The 18,518-nt window shown below is 43.9% G+C and overlaps 1 protein-coding gene across 1 annotated transcript in view; it reads right to left on the reverse strand.

The window, feature by feature from the left end:
- Positions 1-18,434, reverse strand: part of CFAP61 (cilia and flagella associated protein 61) — a 254,354-nt gene extending 235,920 nt beyond the window's left edge. Inside the window, exons 1-6 of the mRNA XM_036824605.1 lie at positions 18,393-18,434; positions 14,590-14,740; positions 7,708-7,858; positions 4,679-4,755; positions 3,816-3,883; positions 3,453-3,579 (exon numbers count right to left, since the gene is read on the reverse strand). Of these exons, the coding sequence (XP_036680500.1) occupies positions 3,453-3,579; positions 3,816-3,883; positions 4,679-4,755; positions 7,708-7,858; positions 14,590-14,732 (566 nt within the window). The 5' untranslated portion in view covers positions 14,733-14,740; positions 18,393-18,434. The remainder of the gene's footprint in view (positions 1-3,452; positions 3,580-3,815; positions 3,884-4,678; positions 4,756-7,707; positions 7,859-14,589; positions 14,741-18,392) is intronic.
- Positions 18,435-18,518: the final 84 nt, after the last annotated feature.

The following is an 18,518-nucleotide window of genomic DNA, read 5'->3' on the forward strand; positions in this document are numbered from 1 at the left end:
TAGCCACCCTCCCTCTCACCCAAAGTTCACTGGACTTTTCTTTAATAGGTATAGAATTACTCAAGTTATTCTTTTTTTTTTAAATAGATTTAATTAATTAATTATTTTTGGCTGCATTGGGTCTTCGTTGCTTGTGCAGGCTTTCTCTAGTTGCAGCGAGCAGGGGCTACTCTTCGTTGTGGTGCGTGGGCTTCTCACTGTGGCGGCTTCTCTTGTTGCGGAGCACAGGCTCTAGGCGTGCGGGGCTCAGTAGTTGTGGCACGTGGGCTTAGTTGCTCCATGGCATGTGGGATCTTCCCGGACCAGGGCTCGAACCCGTGTCCCTGCATTGGCAGGCGGATTCTTAACCACTGCGCCACCAGGGAAGTCCTATTCTTATTTTTAAAATGAGTTTTGGTAGTTTGTGTTTGAACACAAATTGTTGAATTTATAGAGTTGTTGCAGTCTTCCTTTATCCTTTCAATGTCTATAGGATCTGTAATGATATCTCCTCTTTCAATACTGATATCAGTGATATATCTTCTCTTTTTTTTTTTCTTGGTCAGTTTGGCTAGTAGTTCATCAATTTTATTCATCTCATCTGTGTCTTTTAAATTACCAAATCCAAGGGTCTCTTTTTTGTATTCAAATTATTCGATTTCCCTACGAATTATTTGATTTGCCACTTTAAGAGTCTTTGACTTCTACAATACTCCTCTTCCAATTTCTCTTTACAATCATTAACGGCTCACTTTCATCTTTCAAAATTGTGTTCTAATCCTCTGCTTTTCACTTTAAAATCTCCCCCTCAACTAGACCATCTCCTTTATTCTCATGATCTCCTCATTCATGAGAAGCCCTGTATTTCCAACTGTCTCCTGTCCATCTAGTGCTATTATTTCCACTTTCAGTTAATGAATCCACCATCCCCCCTAAACTTGAAACCCCGAGTCACCATTAACTCATTCTCATCCTTCAACTTCTCTAACCAATTGGCTATCAAACTGCACCTTCCCTCTCAAACATTTCTTTGCATCTATGCACCTGCCTTGATCCATTCCCCAACCTGGACCTCTTTGATTCGTCACTGCCTGAATTCCAGCCGGCATCATTCTTGGCCAGACTGTTCTGTGCTCCTCCCCTGCAAGCCACTGGCCACATGAAAATCAGTTCTTTTTAACATACAGCCCATACCATGCCTGTCTTCAGTGCTCCCTGCTAGCTGCAAGTTAAAGCCTGTTCATCACAGTTATGCTCTTCCTCACATCTGCCCACCTGCCTGGTAGCAGACATTCCGGGTGCTTTCCTGCCTCCATGCCTTTGCCCATTCTGTCCATCTGGCTGAACTCTGACTCATCCTTCCTGACCAGATTCAGAGGCTACCTTCTCTATGAAGCCTCTTTTCTTTTACATTTTTCCCACTGAGGTATAATAATATAGTGTACAGTGCACAGATATTAAGCATGCAGTTCGATGACCTTTGACAGCTGCGTGCACCCCGATCAATGCACAGAGCACTGTCTCCCCACCATATCCCTCCCCCCATCACTCTTCCCTCCACCAGAGGCAACCACTGATCTGACCTCTCCTGTTTTATACATCATACAAGTGAAATCAACAGTATATGGTCTTTGTTTCTATGTCTGCCTTCTTTCATTCAGCATAAGCTTTCTGAGATTGATCCATGCAATTGTGTGTATACGTAGTTTATTCCATTTCATTGCTGAGTAGTATCCATTGTACAGAGGTACCACAGTTTGTGAACATTTACATGTTGATGGACATTTAGATTTGGGGGGCCTGGGGGGGTTGAAGCTGTCTTCATCTGTCTCTGTCCTTCCCTCCTTCAAGCTACACAGCATCACAGTTTATCATAGATGGGTCTCTCTCCCCCACATAACTCTCTAATAATACTACTAATAATATTTAATTTCCTTGGGCACCTACATGTGACTGGCAGTGTGCTAAGTACTTGATTTTTATCAGCTCATCCCATCACTACAACAGTCCCATACAGCAGACAATATGCTCACCCCCAAGGACAGAGAGGAAAATGAGGCCTGCGGAGGCCCAGTTCCTTCTTTAAGTTAACCCATCTGGTGAGTAGTAAAACCAAGATCAGGATCAAGATCTACCCGATGTCATTATTGCAAATTCTTAACAATTATGCCATAATACTACGTGCCTGGTAAACATTAGGCTCTTGCTTTTTAAAAATTTAGATTCAATACTTGCTAAAGAAATCCAGCACTCATCAAATATGGCAATGGTGGGAAGTCCCTGGCGGTCCAGTGGTTAGGACTCCGCGCTTCCACTGCAAGGGGCACGAGTTCAATCCCTGGTCGGGGAACTAAGATCCCCGCGTGCCACGTGGTGTGGCCCAAAATAAAAACAAACAAACAAACAAAAACAAATATGGCAATGGTTGCCCCCAAAAGATACAGCTTACTCTTCACTGATAAAGGAACCAACCACCCCTGTGAAATGATTTTATAGGCCCTCTTATTTCAAAACAGCCGTTCTATTTTGCTCACACTTTTGTGCATCAGAAACCTGGGAGGACTCAGCTGGGCAGTGTGTGCTTGGGGTCTCTCATGCGGCTGCAGTCAGATGTCAGCGGGGCTGCAGACACTGGGGGTTCTCCTGGGCTGCACGTCTACACGAATGCTGTCAGCAGTAGCCCCTTGGGTCTGCAGGCCCGGCACTGACTCGTGGCCTCTCCGGCACGGTGGTCTCAGGGCAGTCAGACTTCTCCCCCTCGTCTCCTCCACAGCGAGCATCCCAAGAGAACCAGGCAGAAGCCTCCCAACCTCCCACGTCACAGAGCATTCCTTCCGCCATGCTGTGTGGGCCACAGCAGCCATAAAACACCCAGACTCAAAAAGAGCAGACACGGACCCCACCTCTTGATGAGAAGAGTGGCCAGGCCACATTATAGGAGAGCGTGCAGGATAGAAGATGGCCTTCTTTGGAAAACAGAATCTGCCACAGCTATCGCCTTGAGATTGCTGACCTACAAGGCACGTCATGTGGGCCGTGGATGGTAAAGACTTTCAGCTTGGAAAACTCCTCTTTGGGGTCAACAGAACCCTCATTCACTGAATGCTGGAAAATAGGGGGGCTTTACCGGGAAAACTAAATAGGCAGATTCATTTCTATGTTTGTTTTATTTGAAAGTTATTTCACTTAGTGTGGAGCCAAGGATTGTGTGTCTTCAGAAACCCTTAAGTAGTAAATGCACAGCTTTGCTGACCACACGGCACCAAATGGGTCTCATCAGATATTCAGTCCTGCAAATTACGTCATCAAGGGGAATTGTAAACATCTCCAAATGAAGTAATGCTTCTGGGTATTATAAAGCAATTTCATTCAAGCTATAATCACTTACTGTAAGAAGTGGCAATTTTTAAACTCTTTGTAAGGTAACCGTCAGGGTAAAGCTTAGGTAACAAAAGGCACGGCTCCACACTTACCTGGCTTTGCGGATGTGTAGCTGAGGGTAGTGGCTGTGCCTGTGACATATGTGCACGGCAAAGTCCTCATCATACGTCAGGCTTGGAATGTTCCCCACTTGGTCGAACACAGTTATGAGAGTCGAGCCTAAATCCCAGAGACAAACAAGTGAGGCCTCGATTTACCAAGGAATAACTTTAGGACTTCAGGACAAATGTAGTTTCCATTCTAACGTGTGTTTTAATTGTTACAATCGAATGGGCACGTTATACATTGAGGACCTGGCGACCCATGGTTCTTATGTACCATCCCCAAAGCCCCATTTTAAGCACAAATTTCCGAGGTTAGCGACTGGGGCCAGGAGGTGGTGGAGGAGGACTTACCGAGGCTCATGTAGGACGGCACGATGAGGAATATGAAGTGCAGGTCTGGCACCGCCTTGAACACGGTCCTGGCGAGGGAAAGGGAGGGGACGGGGTGTCAACAATCCTATTAGCCAGCACCTGGCGAGACGAACGCCTTCACTACAAAAATGAGGCGTTCATAGATCCACCTGGGCGCCCTGCTCCCTGCCTGCAAAGGCAAGAACGTCTTCGAGGCAATTCCTTTTTCTTCTCTGCTTTTCCCTGGATTCCAATGCCCCCTCTTCTATCTGTTCCATGGAGGCAGCGAGAACCAAGGCACCATGTCCCCACGGCGCACCAGGTTTCTGCTGAGATTAACCTTTGCCCTGGCATCTGGATGGTCTGGTGTGACACTGCAAAGTGACTTGAGAGCTGAGGCCACCACCCCCAAATGTCTGTGCAGCCTGGCAGAGACCCGTTGTGGCGGAAGCCCCGCGGATCAGGTTTCTGCAGGCGGTCCTGTTAATAACATGTTTAAGGATGAGATTGAGGAAAACTATTTTTAGAAACATCCAAGCCTGTGACCTTTTCTCTTCCCCTCCTCCCCCCAAATCCATTATTTTCAAATGACCGTGTGACCTGTTTGCCTCCAACAGTGGTAGTTAAAGGCGTCCATTCAAAGGAAGGATTGTTTTCTTTCAGAAACATCACCACCGTTCAAGAGTAAATGCTTGACTAGAGCCAGAAAGTACAAGCAAATTGAACACCTCAAAGAATTTCCTTTAAAAAATTTTTTTTGACTATCCAGATAGTTAAAGACATGATAAAGACATGAACGTGTCTCGTCTACAATGCTGCTGCCAGTGTCCTGTGTCACTGTCTGCCACGCCGTGGCCACTCACCGAATAATCTCTTTGCAGCAGCCGACAGAATACTCGTCCACGGCCACAAAGAGGTGCATGAACAACGTGTTCAGAGGCTGCAGAAGAAAAGAGGACACGATTAGAGGCTGAGTCAGAGCAAGGGGAGGGGTGGGAGATAGGGGGAGGGTCTGGGGGCAGCCACGGCACAGAGCTGCCTGGTGTCGGTGGAAGATATTTTATGTCTAAAATAAGGAGACACCCAGGCAGGATTCGAGCCACTTTCTGTCCTCCTAGCTCGGAATTATTCAAGGAAAGGGGGGTCGTAAATGAGTCCAGCGTGTCGGGCCCTTCCTCCCGCCTCACTACGGCCGGCCGAGGGCAGGGGGGCGCCTGCGGGGGAGTGAAGTCGATTCTGAACTCAGTGGTCTTGTCCCCAGGGCGCCTCAGCCCAAGTGAAAGACAATCCCCCTCCCCCGGGGCTCTGGAGTCAGCAGCTGCTGCTCTATTCAAGTGACACCAGGGAAAGCGCCTCTCATGAATTTGGAGGATGGAAGGCAGATGCCCCACTAGGAATCCAACGGCTTGTTTTGTTCAACATTCCCAGAGTCAGAAGCAAATACTACGCTCGGGACCCAGAAAACCTGGGAGCGGAAAACAAAGTAGCAAGATTCTAATATGGCTTTCGGGTCATGTCTTTAGGGGTTTTAAAGAACGCTGCCCCGTAACTTTTTTTTTTAATTTTATCCAAGTATAGTTGATTTACGACACTGTATTAATTTCTTCCGTACAGCAACGTGACTCAGTTGTACTGAAGACTTTCTAAGTGGCTGGTCATGAGGAGTTGCTCTACACATCCCCACATCCCTCTGTTCAACTCAGTACCCCTGTGTTTACAGACAAATCCTCAAATTCTAGAGACGATGCAAATGGGCGGGGGCTGAGCAGTGAGGTGAGGGCAGTGCTTGCACCTCGATCTGGACAACAGGAGCACTTCCGTGTCTCGTTTCCCGAGCAATTTCGTAGACGGCCTTGGGTGACCACCTGCACATCCGTGTGCCTTGGTCTCCCCTCCTGTTGGGTGGCACGTGCCCTAGGAACACTCAGAAGGTGTTTATCGGGCATAAAATGGCGAGAGAAGAATCATGAGTTTAGTTCATGAGCTTGAAAACTCCCCAAAGGCAAGCAACCCGAACTCCAGAGTCCAGATAACAACAGCGACAGTGACAGGTCAATGTCGCAATGTGAGCACGTCCCATGCATGGGCTCACTTAACCCCATGGCATCTGCTTTACATTCTGATCAGGACTCGCCTTGCTAGTGCATGGTTTATTACTTGGCTGATTTATCCCCCAAATTCTCTCTTCCATCAAAAATATTACAGTTCAATATTTATTCCTTAGCTTTAAGATAGAAATCATTATTTTAGTTGCAGATACCCCCGGGGTAGGTAATCCATTAAGCCATAAGCCTCTATACCCATGCTGTCCAATAGGAAAATAATTCAAGCCACAAATGCTGGGAACATATGTAATTTTCAAGTTTCTAGTAGATATATTTTTAAAAAGAAGTAAAGATAAACAGGTGAAATTAATGTTAGTATATTTTATTTAACCTAATGTATTCACATTATTATCCTTTTAAGAAGTAGTAAATATAAAAATTCTCAACAAGGTATTTTATACTCTTTTTTTCCTACTGAGTGTTTGATGTCCAGTGCATATTTTATACTCAGAGCTCATCTCAGTTCAAACTAGCCACATTTCAAGTGCCCGAATAGCTACATACGGCTGATGTACCCTACAGGACGGCCCAGCTCTACACTATTGAAGGAAGTAGTTTAAAAAGAAACAATTTTAAAAGAACAAGAAAAGGAACAAAAGAGGAAAGAACTTAGGAAGAATGGTGTTATTTTATAATTTTCAAAAAGGTAAAATCATGACCCTAATGCAAATACAAAACGCATGTATCAGAGATTGATTCAACCCATCAATTCATGAGGCGGCCAGTGAGATGATAAAAAACAATTCATTGCACTTGAGAAGCTGGCTTCAGGCAGTTTTAATGAGGAAATGTTAGAAGATTGCCCAGCTAGATACAAAAGAGTTCAGGTCCCACTGGGCCAGAAACTGTAACCTTTGAGGTTATCTCTTCCACCACACTGAAGTTATTTACATCTCAAATGGACAAAAATCTACCAGTTAATCACTGTTCCTACGGAACTGTAAAATAGCTTAGTCAATAGAAAATCAATCAAAAGTACAAGCACAATGGAAAGAATCTTTTTGGCCTATTTCCAAGCTTGAGATAATTTTTCTGACAGTGGTGACTGTGAGCGCAGGGGACCAGGGGGAGGCAGCCTCTAGCTGAACAGATGCTGGGTAACTAAGTGCTGGACTGTGCGTGTTTGCATGTGTGCGTGCGCAAGTCCACTCGTTCACACAATTGCCATTCCCCAGGGCTCCGAGGCGCGCTCTTGAACTCCACTGACAGGGCAAGTGTGCTGCCCGCAGATGCAGCCTCTGGCTCTCTGCAGCAACTGGGGCCGGATGCTGGCCTGGCTCTGGCAGCCGAGGGACAGCTCAGGCTACCAAAGCCCAACTCCCTGAGACCCGATGACCTGGCTTCTGTGGGTCGACAGGGTGTCCTGTGTCCGCAGCTGGGAGACATCAAATAAGCCAGAGCCCATGAGGGCACTTTGAAAATTACAGAGCGTGACTTGAATCTGAGGCTCTGTTGTCATTACTTCAGGGGCAGATGTGTAAATGGCAGGTCCCTCCCAGCAGGTCAAAGACTTGGGAGCACAGCGTGGAGGCCTGGGAAGCGCAGTCCTGATGCTCCGCTAATTCCTTGCCAGTGCCCCACCCCCAGTCCTCCTCTGAGGCTTCCTGCTCTCAGACTCCCCTTCCCTCTCCACCAGATAAGTTCATTTCTGTCTGTCATGATGTCACACGCTTTCTGTTGTGACTTTTGAACTGCTCAGCCTAAAAACTGAGAAGAACTATAAGCAAACACAGGACTTCCCTTCCAAATTCAAGCTGTTCCCATAAGCAACGTGCACAGTTACTCACTGTGCATGGGATTTCACTGTCCAGCTCCCGGAACACGGACACCCAGTCGTCCTGCGGGGCGACATTCCAGTTGGGATAGTCCAGGAAGGTGGCCTGGGCCATGATCTCCTCCTGGTCATTGTGGAGGGTGATGGCAAGGTTTGCCTTCTCCCTGTGGAAACGATTCCAATTGCACACATGAAGAAGGTACCAAAAGTGAGATGAAGAGGTGTCGTTTTCTCCCACCTTTGGCTACTGGAGCTCGGCAACCGCTGCACGAGGTATGATAGCCTTTGGAAGAGGTGGGAGCAATGTGGCAGCAACTCTGGAAGTGCATCTTTCAGGACACCTGGTGCTACCAACCACATCTTTGCAGAAAATTACACTTCATTAGAAAGGTGCCACATCTATGATATAACGTGTCCAATACCCCTCCCTTGGAGACAGGCTGGGGAGACCGTTGACTGTAGCCTTCCCCATCCTCTCCATGTTGCCAGCTCCACTGAGTTGCCCTAAACACGTACATTTAGGATGGCCAACTGGCCCACGTTATGTGTCCCTCACACACATGCACTTCCAGTACTTAATTATTTTCTTTAAGCCAGTTCACTTTTGTCTGAAATAAGTCCATTTCAATTAAAAAATTTTACATCGCTATCATAAATGGAAAACCATTATACCTTCCTAGAAACAGAAGGTAACTATAAAAATGAAGAGATGACACTTAAAACAAAAATGGCTCTGCATGGTTTGAGTCAAATCACTTGGGTACCACCGGAGAGCTGTGGGCACCTTTGGGAAACACTGTGCAGGACACCAATCTCAACACCTCCAGCCGCCGTCCCCTCTCACAGGAAGTCGCAGTCCTCAGCCACTGGGGACTCCACCAGGGCTGCCCCTGGCCCAGGCACTGCAGCTGGCTGCCCTCTGGTACCGAGAACAGGGGATCCACACAGGGCGCTCATTAGCGGGAGGAGGTAGCCCCCCCAGCTCCTCCCGTCTGATTCACTGAAGCCCCTACCCCTCATTCCACTCCCGCAGGGCTCCCTCCAGCTCCTGGTCCTCTGGGCTCCCCTGCTCCGGGCTCCCAGAGCCACGACCTACGGCTTCACGCTGAGAGTCCTCACTCTAACCCGGATGAGAAAAGGCCCAGGGCACAGGACCACGGAGCATCAGCAAGGATAGTGATAGAGGTGGTGGAGGAGGAAGTGGGCAAGAGCTGGGAGCAGGCAGCTGTCATCCCCTCAGGGAAGCAAGGGAAATGTGTTCCTGGAATCCCAATTTGAACTTGAAGTGCACTTATCCATGGGAGCCTAGGGTGGCGGTTGTGTTCTGTAGTACAATTAGCAGGGTACTATATGGCACAGACATTATAGATTAAATAGGCTTTTGTGGGCAGCCAGTCACCAATAACGTTGTTTCAGTGGGAAAATGCACTGCAATTTCCAGAGAGCCTGACTGCAAAAAAGTAACTTTGGCAGCATATCCTTTTGCCTGTACAATTTCACTTCTTATTACCTCTCAGCCAGTAGGCCCTCTACAGGACAGATAAAAATCATCGTGGGAGCAAAAGAGGGAGAGGAGGAAAAAGGTAGAGGGAGAAGGTGTGTTTCTTTAAAGCTGGTTTAAAATTATTCTTTGTAATAAGCCAAATCCAAACCAAAGGAGCCCTTAAAAATATACAGACACGCGCACGAGCACAGGTATGTATTTCACAGAAAATATATTAAAGCTCGAAGATATTATCCAGCAATAGAAATCACAGTTCTTTTCATTAGAGCAGTGCTTCATTTGTTCAATTGGTTTAAGGAGTTTTCCAAGTTCAGCCAACACTCGGTTTACTTAACCGTACCTGGTGGAAATCTTGGTGAAACAGTGTCCCCATCTTCTGCCTCATTAAGCAGCGTGAGTGAAACAGGGCTGAGAGTCCCTTTATGTCCCCCTCCCCATGCTCTGAACCGCGGAGTTTCCGCCCCGCCTGACTGCACTGTGCCATCTGCACGCCAAGTGGCCCACTCTCTTGGCCCTTTCCCCACTCACCCGCTCTGCCCAATCTGCTCATGTCCTCCCCTAAAATTGAGCAGGGTTTTTAGGTGAGACCACTTTTACTCATTCCTGTAACTCTGTGACTGCGCCAGCAGTCAATAAAAGTAAACTGAATAAATGAGAAAAGAAACCGTCAGTTTTAGAAATGCCCGTAAGATGGGTCTGGAAGCTTGAGGCTGGCCGGCGAGGGGATGGGAGTTAGTTACCTAATGTGAAAACGAAAGGCTACAAGGGCTGGGTAGCAAGGGAGCTGTTTGGGGAGCTCCAGGACACTAATGAAAATGTAAATTTACTTTTACTTCTGAAAATAGGCTGGCTTCTAAGGCAGGTCTCAACGTTATGTTACAAGGGCCCCATTTTCACATTAAAAAAACTTTCACCCCTCCCCTCCCACATGATGTAAGTTACGCTTTTTGTATCTGCCAATTCAGAAAATGCATAAACACATCAGACACATGGATTCCAGGCACCCTTACAGCCACTCCAAGGCCCAGCAGGGGTAGGGCGCTCAGGGACCAGGGACCGGCACAGCACATGTCCAACACATTCTATTGGATGAGTCACAGCTCCAGGCTGATTTCAGAGGCAGGGGCTACAGTGCGGGGAGGAACACAGAGGTCCAGAGAATAGGGGAGGCATGGGAGCCTCCAATGTCATCAACGCCCACACCTGCTTTAGCTGCAACACCAGAGTTAACTTGATTTCACGTATTGTGTGTATTTACATTTACCTACGTATAATTATATATCTAACATATATTTTTATTTTCATTCAACTCAGGTATTCTAATTTTTCTTTTTCTTTTTTGACCCATGATTATTTATTATTGCATTTAAAACTTTTCAAATATATGGGCATTCCTTAATTATCTTTTTGTTATTGATCTCTAACTCCATTGCATTGTTGTCAAAGAACGCGCTATGTGGTACTAACCACTGCTGGGGTTGCTTCATGGCCTAAGAGGAAGTTAGTTTTTATACATGTTTCCATGTCTACTTGACAAGATTATGTATGTTCTAACACTGGCTACAGTGTTCTACATATATCCGTTAGATCAAGTTCTTTAATTGGGTTCTTGTTGAAATCTTTTCTGTTGTAACTGATTTTCAGTTTGCTTGATCTTTCATTTATTAAGAGAGGTATATTAAATCTCCCATTATGATGGTGGGTATGTCTGTTTCATCTTTTGGTTCTATTGATTTTTTGCTTTATATATTTTATGACTGTCATTAGGAGCATACAAGTTTAAATTGTCATACCTCCCTCAAGCACAAAACCTTTTATCATTATATTGCTATAATGACCCTCTTTATCTGCAATGATCCTTTCTGCCAAAAGTATATTTTGTCTGCTATTTATATAGCAACACTAGCCTTTTTTTTGGATGAGATTTTGGCTGGCGTCTTTTTTTCCCAATACTTTGACTTTAAATCTTTCTGTGACTTTATATATTAGGTGTGTCTCTTATATGTAAAATATGACTGCTGTTTCTTGTTTTCAGCCAATCTGCCCATCTTTCTCTTTAAACTGAAAAATTTTGTTCAAATACATTTATTTTGATTACTGATATAACTGAACTGTTTTCTATCTTCCTATTACATGATTTTAATATGTTCTGTTTTCTGTTTCTTTTTTCTTCCTCCTTTCTTGCCTTCTATGAGATTCAGTTTGTTATAAATTTCTTGTTCCATTTTCCCTCTATAGACCAGAAGCTATAATCTCTACACCTATCTTTAAATGATTATTCTAGCCACGTTAACATCTATTTCTAACAAAGTCTTTACCCTCTGCTCCAGTTATCAACTGACATGTACCAAACCACCCCTAAGCTTAGTGGCTTAAAACAATTCATTATTATCCCTCATGGTTCTGTGGGCTGGCTGGGCTTGATTGAGCAGTTTTTGGTTGGGGTCTCTCAGGTGATGGCAGTCAATCGGCACTGGTGGTCGGAGTCACCTGAATATCCAATGTCTAGAACGGCTTCACTCATACTGTTAGCAGTTGATGCTGGTTGTTGCCTGGGAGCTCGGTCGAGGATGCCAAGTGAAGCACCTGCGTGTGGCCACATGACTTGAGCCTTTAACAGTATGGCATCTGGGTTCCAAGAGGGAGCATTCCAGAGCCCAGTGGAAGCTGCAGACTTCTTATCATCTAGACTTGAAGTCATAAAGCATCACTTTTGCTGACTTCTATTGGTTACACAGGGCCAACCCTGATTCAGGGCAAGAAGGGACTACAAAAGGACTTAATGCAGGACATGTGGCTCATGGGAGGGAGGGGGAGCACCTTTGAATACTAGCTACCACACCCTCCTCCTGAACAATACCTCACGAGGACTTTCAATCTAATCACATGACTCCCAATTTATCTGTTATTTTTCTCCTGTATTTTAACTAACTTATTATTCATATCTGATAACTTACCATTTATATTTAATACCTATATTAGATTAGTCATTATTAATGTTATTATTTTATACAAGCTAGATTTTTTTCATATTTGTACATATTTTTGTTTACATTCCTTCTTTTATCTTGGGTTTTCCAGCTGAGATATTCTTCCTTCTGCCTAGAGTATATTCTGAGGAACTTCCTTAATTCAGAGTTCACTGGTAAACTAGTTTTTGTTTGTCTAAAAAATGCATTCATTTTCCCCTAGATTTTGAAAAATTGTTTCTCTAGGTATACAATTCTAGTTTGATGTTATTTTCTCTCCAATAATAAAGACATTCCACTATCTTCTGGGTACCATTGTTGCTAGTGAGAAATCATCATTAGTCTAAATTTTAGTTGTTTGCAGGTAATTTGTCTTTTCTTTATAGTTATTTTTCAGATCTTCTCTTTAGCTTTGGTGTTTTGCTGTTTCATTATGATGTGGTTAGTTGTAGAATTCTCTGTGTATTTTTCCTATTTGGGATCCATTGAGTTTTCTGGAAGAATTGGTGTTTCTCAACAATTCTGGGAAGTTCTCAACCATTATCTCTTCAAATATTGACTCTTGCACTTCTTATTATCTCCCTTTAGAAGTCTGATTAGACCTATTTGTTAAATTTTTTGTCTCTGTCTCTTTGTGCTGAATTCTAGGTAATTTATTGGTATTGATGCTCCAGTTCACTACTTCTGTCTTTAGCTGTGTCTATTACGATGTTTAATTCATCCACAGAGCTTTTAATATTAACTCTATTTTTTTCTAGGTGGTCTATTAGACTTTTTTCAGTTCTCATTTTTCATTTTTATGGTCTTTTAAAATATATCTTCTCACTTTAGACAAAGTAAGCATAGTTATTTTATATTCTTTGACTTAATATCTGAAGTCTTTGAGAGTCTGATTCTGCTGTATGGTTTTTTGTTGTTGGTTCTCACTAATGGTGAATGTCTCCTTGTATATTTGTGATTTTCGACTGTGAGCTCATGTTCCTTGGAATTTTACATGTGAGTATTATTTGAAGTCTGAGCTGAAGCTCCACCCCTTCAGACCTGAGCTGTACTTATTCCAGTGGGTCTCCTGGACACACTACTAACGTGCAACCACTTTTAATCAAATTCTCCACTTCCTCTACTTTATTCAGTCTATGGGTAAACTAACTTAGTTTTGGTGGTCTGAAAATGCATTCATTACTTGGGAAGTTTTGAAGCTTTTGGGGACCATGCAGATAATTAACACAGACCTTGAATCAACGTGTGCTTATGAATTCTTGGGGGAGGCTTTATCCCCCTTCACTCATGCTGAGGTTGAAACAGCCTAGTTTCCTTACTTTTATGCAGTGCGTTTGTCTCCATCCTTACAAAGAACAGCACAGTTTTATACAAAGAAATCTAATATTTCCTTCCTTAAGTGGATGGAGTATTTATCTTCTGTTCTTTGCAAACCTGTCAAAACAAAACTATGAGGTTTCTAGAATGCAGCAAAAATCCTCAAGGAGAAAGTGGCATGGGTTCCTGCTATTGTCCTGAAGTTTCTGATTTCATTTTGACAATGTTCTCTGCACAGTCCGTACGTGTGTGTGTGTGTGTGTGTGTGTGTGTGTGTGTGTGTGTGTGTGTGTGTTTATGTATCAACATGTTTCCATCCAGAGGACATCATTAAGGTGTTTAATTCACCATAATGCCAAAAAAAATGAAATCATTTCATTGTTATACATATTTTTAAAGCATTTTTATACACATATCGTTCTCCAACAAAACTGTGCCAAATTTACATTACATTCATCAGTGTGGTGATCAGAAACTGCAAATTTTAATGTCTCAGGCTGGCCTAGTTTAAACATTTCAATTGTATTTAACCTGAAGCTTTATGAAATCCAAAACACTGTGCTCTCTCTTACCATTTTCAATAAAAATAATGAGGAACAGCTTATAGGATATTCATATTCTGGTGTCTAAAAAAAAAAAACAAAACAGGGAGAAAAAAGATTTAAAAAAAAACCCAGGCATATTTTGAAGATTAGAAGAACATTTCAACAGGAGTGGCTAAGAGCACATCCAGGCTTTGTCACTTACTAACTGCTGGACCTTGGGTGGGCCTCCACTCTCTCATCTGTAAAATGGGCATGACAGTGGCTCCCTCAGAGTTAAACAAGACGATGTTGGCAAAGCACAGAGTCTGAAAGAAAATAAATTCTCAAAACGGGTAGCTAAGTGACTCTACTAGTGGGTGGGGCAGTTGAGATTTGAACCCTAGTTTGCCTGAATCCAAAAGTCACGAGAAGTCTTTTCAATTTACATGTTGTTATGGGACTTAGCAATGGTTGTTCCCCGAGATCTCCCGCTCAGTAGGGCAGACTTTCCTGCTGCCCTTTCCTCGCCACAAGCCCCACCCTAAGGACAAAGGAGTGGAGCCCCTTTGCTATGTACTTACAGAAGAGAGATGATATTAAGACTCCCAAACAGCTTCTGGGTAAATTTTCTAATGAGGTTTTTGATGCAATAAATATCCTGTGACTCTGTTCTTCGGCAATGAACCACCTCCACCTTTCCTCTTGGAGAAGTGAGTACTGACATTTTTGATCCTGTCCCCGAAAGAGAGAAAAACAGCCCACTGTTAGCCTGAGATGACAAGCCAGTCTGGCTTCAGTACTTACGAAACAGGACATTCCTCCAATTTCCATGTGGTCAGAGCGAGTGTGGCTGGTGGGACGCATCTCCCCTGGGGGTAGGCTGTGACGACTGTCCCCAAAAACCAGTTGACACGTGTCTCTCCAGGAGAATGATGTTTCTGAGGATTGGCCTGTCTAGAAATGTCTGCAACTGTATTCTTTGTTTCCCACAAAGCTGCTTTAAAATATTCAAACAATAGGACTGAAGAACATTGAAAGGAATTATTTACTGATTCAGCGTCTTCATATTTTATCGGCCGCCATGGCACGTGGTCAAGAGTTACAGGGGAAATACAGTTGCCACCCATGGTCCATACAGAGTTCCCCAAACTGGAGCCCTGAGGGGCAGCAGTCCTGAGAGGTATTTTGAAGGGAAAAGAGTCCTGTGGTCAAATAAGTGTAAGAGATGCTGCTTGCAAAGGCCTTCCACAGGGGCCGCTATGCCCATGAAAGTCTCTGGGAAGCTCCAGGATAAAGCACCTGCTTTCTTTGTAGAACTCAGCCTTTCCCACAGCCAATCTGAGGAGACTCTCTAATGACAGCAACGGTGGAGAGTCTCATGTTCAGAGAGACACGGTGGGGATGCTGCTGACAGAACAGCAGGCAGCAAATGAGCTCAATCTCTCTCTCTCTCGATGTCTCGAGGCCTCAGTGTGTGTGTGTGTCTCTCCCTCCCTCTCTGTTTCCTCTCCTCCCTTCCTACCTCCATCTCTCCCTCCCTTCCTCTCTGTTTACTCTCTCCTTTTTTCCTAAGGAAAAACATCTTATTATGTTCTTAGCCATTGGGAAGTTCATTTCCGCCATTGCACTGACTCTAAGAGCAGCGTGGGGACTTCCCTGGTGGTGCAGTGGTTAAGAATCCGCCTGCCAGTGCAGGGGACACGGGTTCGAGCCCTGGTCCGGGAAGAACCCACATGCCGTGGAGCAACTAAGCCAGTGCACCACAACTACTGAGCCTGCGCTCTAGAGCCCGCGAGCCACAACTACTGAGCCTGTGTGCCACAACTACTGAGCCCGCGTGCCTAGAGCCCATGCTCCGCAACAAGAGAAGCCACTGCAATGAGAAGCCCACACACTGCAACAAAGAGTAGCCCCTGCTCGCCGCAGCTAGAGAAAGCCCACGCGCAGCAACAAAGACCCAATGCGGCCAAAAATAAATAAATAAATAAATATTTTTTAAAATTTAAAAATTAAAAAAATAAAAATAAAAAGAGCAGCATGGAGCATTCCCAGTGCTCTGGAAGGCTGCCCCATCCAAACGTAAGCACCATTCTGACTTCCATCACACAGATGCCCTTGGCCACTTTTTGAACACCCTATAAATGGAATTATACAGTGTGTATGGTTTTCTTTCAAAACACAGTATTATATCATTTGGCTTTTTGATGTTGTTGTTTAGATATATTCTTGCACAAATTTCATGATGACTGTATTCCAATAAAATTTTACTTTATGGACACTGAAATTTGACTTTTATAATAGTGAGTGTATCCTGAAATATTCTTTTGGGTTTTTTTCAATTGTTTAAAAATGTTTTAAAAAAATTCTTAGCTCATGGGCCACACAAAAATTAGATAATGTGCTGAATTTGGCCTATGGGCTATCGTTTCCCGACCACCACAACAGTATTTTAAAAATACAGAGGTAAAAATAATCATTAACCTAGAATTCTATACCTACCTGAATGATCATTTAAAAATGAAAGTGAAATAAGACAATTACTACAAAGACTGAGAGAAATTACCATTCAAAGAACCTGGTTGAAAGGACTGGTAAAAGATGTATATCAGGAAGAAGAAAATTAAAATCAGAAAGGAGCAGAATACAGATGAAACGCTGGGGAGAGACTAGTAAACATGCATGTGTATCTAAATAAGCACGGATGGCCAGAAAAAAAAAAGTAATAATGATGATGCATTTTGCTTTAAAAACAACAGGTGAATTGAATTACCAGACAATTAAAAACTTGTGAGGTGGAAGGAAGGCAATCAGAAATAAAACACTCTAAGGTGTTTGAATCTTTTAGAGGCAGCTACAGATGATTAAACTTTGTCAAATCAATTGCGCTGAGTTACAAATTTAAGGGAACTCAAGGGAAATACCTTTTTCATAGCTATTTATTTATTTATTTACTTCTCTTTATCGCAGTTATATAAAACCTCATTCAATTTATCCAAGATTTGAAAAATGAGATACCTTTAAAATGTTTACATAATAATATGGTGGTACAGAACTATGGCAAATGTCTTTATATCGGTTAGGAATGACTTCCGTTTGAGAAATCAGCATAAAAATTTTTTTGAAAGCACTATTTTTTTGAAAGCAGAGGTAGATGTGATAGTTCTAGGTACATAAATATATACATAAATATATAAATAAGTGACTTGTAACTGTCAAAAATTACCAATGAGCCATCAAGTCATGAAAAGACACGGAGGAATCTTAAATGCATATTACTAAGTGAAAGAAGCCAATCTGAAAAGGCTACACACTATATAATTCTAATGATATGACATTCTGAAAAAGACTCATTGAAGACAAAAAAAGTCAGTGGTTGCAGAAGCAAAAGGGGAGGGAGGGATGAATAGGTGGAGCGCAAGGATTTTTAGGGCAGTGAAGCTATTCTTTACCATTCTGTTATGATGGATACATGGCAATGTATTATTTGTCAAATCCCATACACTGTTCAACACCACGAGTGAACCCTCTGTTAACTATGAACACTGGGTGATGATGATGTGTGGTGTGTCAATGTGGGTCCAAGGACTGTAACAAATGTACTACTATTGATAGTGGGGGGGTTGGGGGGGTCAGGAGAAATAGGAATTTTCTATACCTTTCATTCAATTTTTTCTGTGAACCTAAAACTGCTCTATAAAAGTAAAGTCTATTATTTAAAAATTCTCTTAACCATTTGTGTGCACATAATTAATTTTTCTGTTTCTGAAGACAGGCCAAGAATTATACCAGCTAACATTTACTGGGCACTTTACATAGATTTTCTCTTTAAACCTGGTGAAATAGATATTATTTTTGCCGTATAGTTAAGGACATTGGGGCTAAGAGAATTGACGAAATTAAGACACAGTCACAGAAACTTTAAATATCTGCTTATCTGACCACAAGGCTGGCTTATTTACTAGTACTCTGATGACTTATTTTCACTTTTTTCTATTATCTGGCTTTAAAATACCTTCAGTTGCTTTTAGTTACAAGCCTTAGAGTTAATTATTGGCTCACAACTGTCCAGAAACCAAGTGGGAGTAGACCTCAGGGACTACAAAGCCTAGAATGCACCGCGGCGCCGGGCCGCCGAGCCGCCGAGGAGCGCAGCAGATCGCGCTCGGCATGCCTGGAAGGGTAGTTTTCTGGCCGGCCTCTCTTCCCCCGCCCTCGAGCGTCCGGACCGGAGCCTGGTTCCTGTTCCCTTGCCCGGTGCCGCGGCTCCACAGAGCCACCCGCCCTCGCACGGTCATCCCAGTCTCTGAGGCGACATGGGAATGCGCCCCGGACGCCCCGGAACCTGCCCGCCTCCCTGCCGGGCAGCCAGCACTCCCCACCTCACCTGCAACTCCAGACGCCGATGCTCCAACCCCTGCTCCGAGGAGGACGCGCAGCCCGGTTACCACAGAAACGACGTTGCCTCCGTCACGGCGTGGGAGGGAGGTCAAAGGTCACTCCAGCCAGTTCC

The sequence above is a fragment of the Balaenoptera musculus genome, chromosome 15 (assembly GCF_009873245.2).
Source record: "Balaenoptera musculus isolate JJ_BM4_2016_0621 chromosome 15, mBalMus1.pri.v3, whole genome shotgun sequence".
Classification (NCBI taxonomy): domain Eukaryota; kingdom Metazoa; phylum Chordata; class Mammalia; order Artiodactyla; family Balaenopteridae; genus Balaenoptera; species Balaenoptera musculus.